The sequence below is a fragment of the Nannospalax galili genome, unplaced genomic scaffold, assembly GCF_000622305.1.
Source record: "Nannospalax galili isolate Female #2095 unplaced genomic scaffold, S.galili_v1.0 scaffold1445, whole genome shotgun sequence".
NCBI lineage: Eukaryota > Metazoa > Chordata > Mammalia > Rodentia > Spalacidae > Nannospalax > Nannospalax galili.
Genome location: NW_008353264.1, coordinates 374,958 through 380,058, shown reverse-complemented (window position 1 = coordinate 380,058; position 5,101 = coordinate 374,958). Strand labels below are relative to the sequence as shown.

The window sequence follows — 5,101 nt, the reverse complement described above, 5'->3', positions numbered from 1 at the left end:
TCTGGATAGCCGCCGCTGGGTATTTGTGAAGGAAGGACTGGATGATTTCAGGAAGGGCTGCCCGCCTTGTGAAGATGTGGTCATTCGTGGCCCTAATGAGGGCTTCCTCCCCACGATTTCTCATGGAGCTCCTCACCATGACTCCAGGAAGGGAAAGGGCTACCTAGGCCCTCTGTCCCCACTATCACTGTCTCAGCAAGCACAAAGGGACTTTGCGGAGAACACCGAAGCAAACTTGACCCATCATCCTTTGGATCTCTGGCCCCAGGAGAAAGATTTTTCTTCAGGTCACTTATTAAACTTGTTGGAAGTGCTAGATCCTGACCAGAAGTTGGAGGACAAATGGGCTTATTGTGAGGACCACAGAGAATCGATCAAGCTGCAGCCTATGAAGGAGGAATACCCTCAGAAACCGGTCGAGCAGGATCCTCCCAAGTTTCCTGGGTCACTTCGTTATGGTGTGCTTCACAAAAAAAAACCCAAAAAACAGAAAGACACTGATTCTCTTTATTACAGATACATGCCCAAAGGACTCCGTGGCTTCTGTGAATGGGCTGATACATTTGGAGAAACCGGTATTGACGAAGAATACATGATGAAGGAATTTGACATTTTCTCTGAGTGGAAACCAAGCTATGGGGACTCTGCCATCAAGAAAATCAGCCTGCTTCCTTCTGAGCTAAAGTATTTCAGTATGCGGAACAAAGTGAAGGAGATCAGATTCTCCATGGAGGAGTCTAACTTCGAAAGGAAACTCGGAAAACCACATGATCCTTACAAGTCTACCAAGGAGAAGATTAGATATGGAGCATGGTACCTGAAGCCCAACCTGTGGAAAAAGCTAGTAAATGATGAGCCTTTGATTGACCCCAAGGTGTTACTTGAGCTTGAAGGTGGACTTCCTGGTAAACCAGACATCATTGAAGATCTTTATGGAGCAATTGCCTTTAAAGATTTCATCATAAGCAAAGGCTACAGGATGCCAGTTATCCTTGAGAAGTTGTTTAAGAGGAAGGGATGGGATTATGACACTGTTAACACTCCAATACCAAGAGTAGTAAAAGCACATGAACTGATCATGCAGAAAAGGGATGAAGATTATGACGATGGAAATGCCTAAATGGTTTTCCATTTATTTCCTCATTGGCTATATTATGCTCTTATTTCAAATATCAAACAGAATATATAAGATGAGGGTTTCACCATATGTGAGCATCTGTGTTGGACAACACTTGTAAATGTTTCACTTATTGTTTATAAAACCTTTCTCAATGAACTTCTGCTGTCCCTTCACCAACATGTTGTCAACTACGAAGTCAACATTCACATGTACAGTTCTCATGTTCCAGTGTTATTAAGAATACAACATTGTTACTTCAATTGAAAAAACATGCAAAAGTATTAATAAAAGCAGAACTGTTCTTTAAAATAAGTCAGTAATGTTAGTTACTACATAAGATGATGCTCAAAACACTGCAATTTTATTGAATAATAGGGAACTTTCAAAACTCCGGATGAATAAAATACTAATGAAAAATTATAGCAATTAATTTTTAACTGAAACTTGAAATCTATAGACAAATTAATGTATGTCTGTTTGCTTTCCTTTTTTTTTTGCTTTCTTCAAACAGAATAGAGTCTTGATAGTTTCACAGGTAACTGTGAAAGAGAACTAATGTTGATAGTTTCATAGGTAACTATTTTTAAGTGTTTTAGTTTTGAATTCATTTTGGTCCTTACAACCTTTGTACACATATAACACATTTTCAAAGAAATGCACATTTTCATTTATTCCATTTGTATAGGTATGGTGACAACACTTAAGACTTAATATTTTCAAGGTTAAAATACTTTCAGGTATAGGGTTTGGAACTATTTATTGCAGTTCCACAAGGTTTTTCTTACTCTTAATTTCTTTCCTATACAGAGGTTTTAATGCTAATTGTACCCCTGGTCTTTCACATTTATAGACTATGTTTTTCATGTCATATCCAAGAATTTAATTCTAATAACAGTAGCAAGAAAATTTCTTCCCATGTTCTTTTCTAAAAATCATTTTAGTACTAGTACAATTTCAGTTGTTATATGTTCATCTTTAACCAATTTTCAAATTTTTATTTATTTTTGTTTTTTATTTTTTTCAGGATTTCTATGTAGTCCCAGCTGGCCTGGAACTCACTATGTAGACCAGGCTGGCCTTGAACTCACAGAGATCTGCCAGCCTCTGCCTCCCAAGTGCTGGGATTGAAACAGGTGCCCCCAGGCCCAGCGACATCTTTCATCAATTTTATATTGATATTTTTCCCTCTGGTGACAAGTTCCCAGCAACTAAATTGTGTTGAGAACAAACTGGGTACTGGATAAAAATTCGATTAAATAATTAAGAGAAAAGGAGAAAATATTTTAAAATATAAATTTTATTGTTATCCTTCAACATTTTCCTCACATTTTATCAATGCCAACACTTTCTTTTTAATATTTTATTTATTTATTTTCATGTGTATGAGTGTATTGCCTGCATGTGTGTTGTGCAATGCCTGTGGAGGTCAGAAGATGATGTCAGATTCCCCTAGAACTGGAATTATGAACTGTTGTTAGCCACCATGTGAGTGCTGGGAATTGAATCTGGGTCTGCTGAAAGAGCAGCTAGTGCTCTTAATCACTGAGCCATCTCTCCAGCCCCAAGAATTAATTATTTTTTAATATTTATTTTTATTGCATTTTTATTTATTTGTAGTGTGAGTGGTCAGAAGAGAACTTGGGGGAGTTGATTCTCTCCTTTTACCTTGTGGTTCCTGGGGTTTGTACTCAAGTCATCTGACTTGGCAGCAAGTGCATTTGCATGTTGGGCGATCTTGCGGTCCCCTCTCCTTTGGAGATAGGCTTTAAAAAAAATTTATGTGAATGATTATTTCTTGCTTGCATGTATGTAAGTGCACCACATGTGTGCAATGCTGGTGGAGGCCAGAGGAGGGTGTCAGATCCCCAGGAACTGGAGTTAGGGATGGCTGTTAGCCTCCATGTGGGTGCTAGGAATCCTGGTCCTCTGCAAGAGCACCCAGTGCTCCTAACTGCTGAACCACCTGCCAAGCTCCTGGAAAATTAATACGTAGGTCACAGCACGTTTCTGTTCTTGAAGTATGTAATGAAATATGAAATATGAAACAGGAAATATGAAAATATTGGGAACATTCTGTTAACCTACGGTTCCAGCTATGTTTTGTTGCTGTGAGTAACATCATAACCTAAATCCTGGTCCTCTGCAAGAGCACCCAGTGCTCCTAACTGCTGAACCACCTTCCAAGCTCCTGGAAAATTAATATGTAGGTCACAGCACGTTTCTGTTCTTGAAGTATGTAATGAAATATGAAACAGGAAATATTAAAATATTGGGAACATTCTGTTAACCTAGGGTTCCAGCTATGTTTTGTTGCTGTAACATCATAACCCTAAGCAACTTAGGGAAGAAAGGGTTTATTTCATCTTATAGGACAGTCCATCTATAGAGGGAAGCCAAGACAGGAATTCAAGACTAGAGTCTAGAGGCAGAAATTGAAGCAGAGACCATGGAGGAATGGTCCTTACTGCATTGCCTCCGTGTCTTGCTGAGCTATTTTTCTTACACAGCCCAGACCTACTTGCCCAGAGATGGCACTGCCCACAGAGGGCTGGGTCCTCCTACATCAATTAATAATCAATGAAATGTCCGACAGGCATGCCCTATGGCCAGTCTGGTAGATGAAATTCCTTAATTAAATTGATTTCTTTCGGATGATTGTAGGTTTTTTTAAATTTTTTTATTTATTATTTTTATTTTATGTGTATGCGTGTATTGCCTGAGTGTAGGTAAGTGCACCCGTGTCGTGCAAAGCCCATGGAGGACAGAAGTGGCTGTCGGATCCCCTGGGACTGGAGTTATGGACAGTTGTTGGCTGCCATGTGAGTGCTGGGATTTGAACCCAGGTCTTCTGCAAGAGCAAACAGTGTCTTTAACCGCTGAGCCATCTCTCCAGCACTGTAGTTTTATCAAGTTAACCAAAAAGAACCAGCATACCTAGGATGAGAAGGAGGGTGCTTTAAAGTAGAATATGCATTCAAAGTTCTCCAGTGTCATAAACCGTCGTGTTTATTCAGAATACCTGGAAAAACTAAAGGTGAGTTTTCTCTAAACAATGGGAAGTTCATGATCCTTTCCTTTCCAGAAAATAATCCCTCAGTGGTGACTACAACACAGACATCTGGGGTACCATTGAATACAAGATAGAAACAACTGGGAGCCCATTACCCACCAGACTTTGTCCCTTATGGAGGGATTTCTTAGCTTGCCTTGGCAAACATGCATAGTACATGCAGGGATTTTAAACAATTTGAATATGTTTCATACAGTTTAAAGTCTGTGAAAAACCCCAAATGATGTAAAAATATAATAAACAAAGCCATGTAGGACTGTTATAGATGCTTTAACTGCCTATATTATTTACTTGTCATTCTTTCAGTGTTTTTGCATTTTTATCCACTTGACATTAGTTTATAACTTATTCTTTACATCAAATTGTTGGTGCATCTGTGCCCCTAAGTTATTTTCTCATTCACAGCATCAACATATGCACAAAATCGTTTTGTGACGAGAATTAATGAAAAATATTCTTGGTAGAAAAGAGATAGGGAGCTGGAGAGGTGGCTTAGTGTTAAGAGTGCATATTTCTCTTGCAGAGAACCAGAATTTGGTTCCTAGACCCCATATTGGGCAGCACACAATTGCCTATAGGTAGCTTCAGTTCCAAGGGATCCAATGCCCTCTTCTGGACCCTGTGGGCACCTGCATTCACATGTTCACAAACTCACACACAGACATATGCACACATACTAATAATTAAATAAAATAACTGTTAAAAATGAAATCTTGGGACTGAAGAGTTGACTCAGCAGTTAAGAGCCCTGACTGTTCTTACAGAGGACCTGGGTTTGATTCTCAGCACCCACATGGTGACTGACACAGTTCCTGGGGATCCAACACTCTCTTCTGACCTCTGAGGGCATTGCATGACACGGGTGCACTTACATACATGCAGGCAATACACTCATACATGTACAACAAAAA

General features: G+C 39.3%; 1 protein-coding gene across 1 annotated transcript; it reads left to right on the top strand.

Annotated features, from left to right (window-relative positions):
- Positions 1-7: 7 nt before the first annotated feature.
- On the top strand, positions 8-1,120 carry LOC103747952 (putative protein FAM47D; the record flags this gene model as incomplete). The annotated part of the gene is made up of 1 exon (XM_008850484.1): positions 8-1,120. A coding segment is annotated over one exon (1,113 nt), but the record flags the coding sequence as incomplete, so codon positions are not given.
- Positions 1,121-5,101: the final 3,981 nt, after the last annotated feature.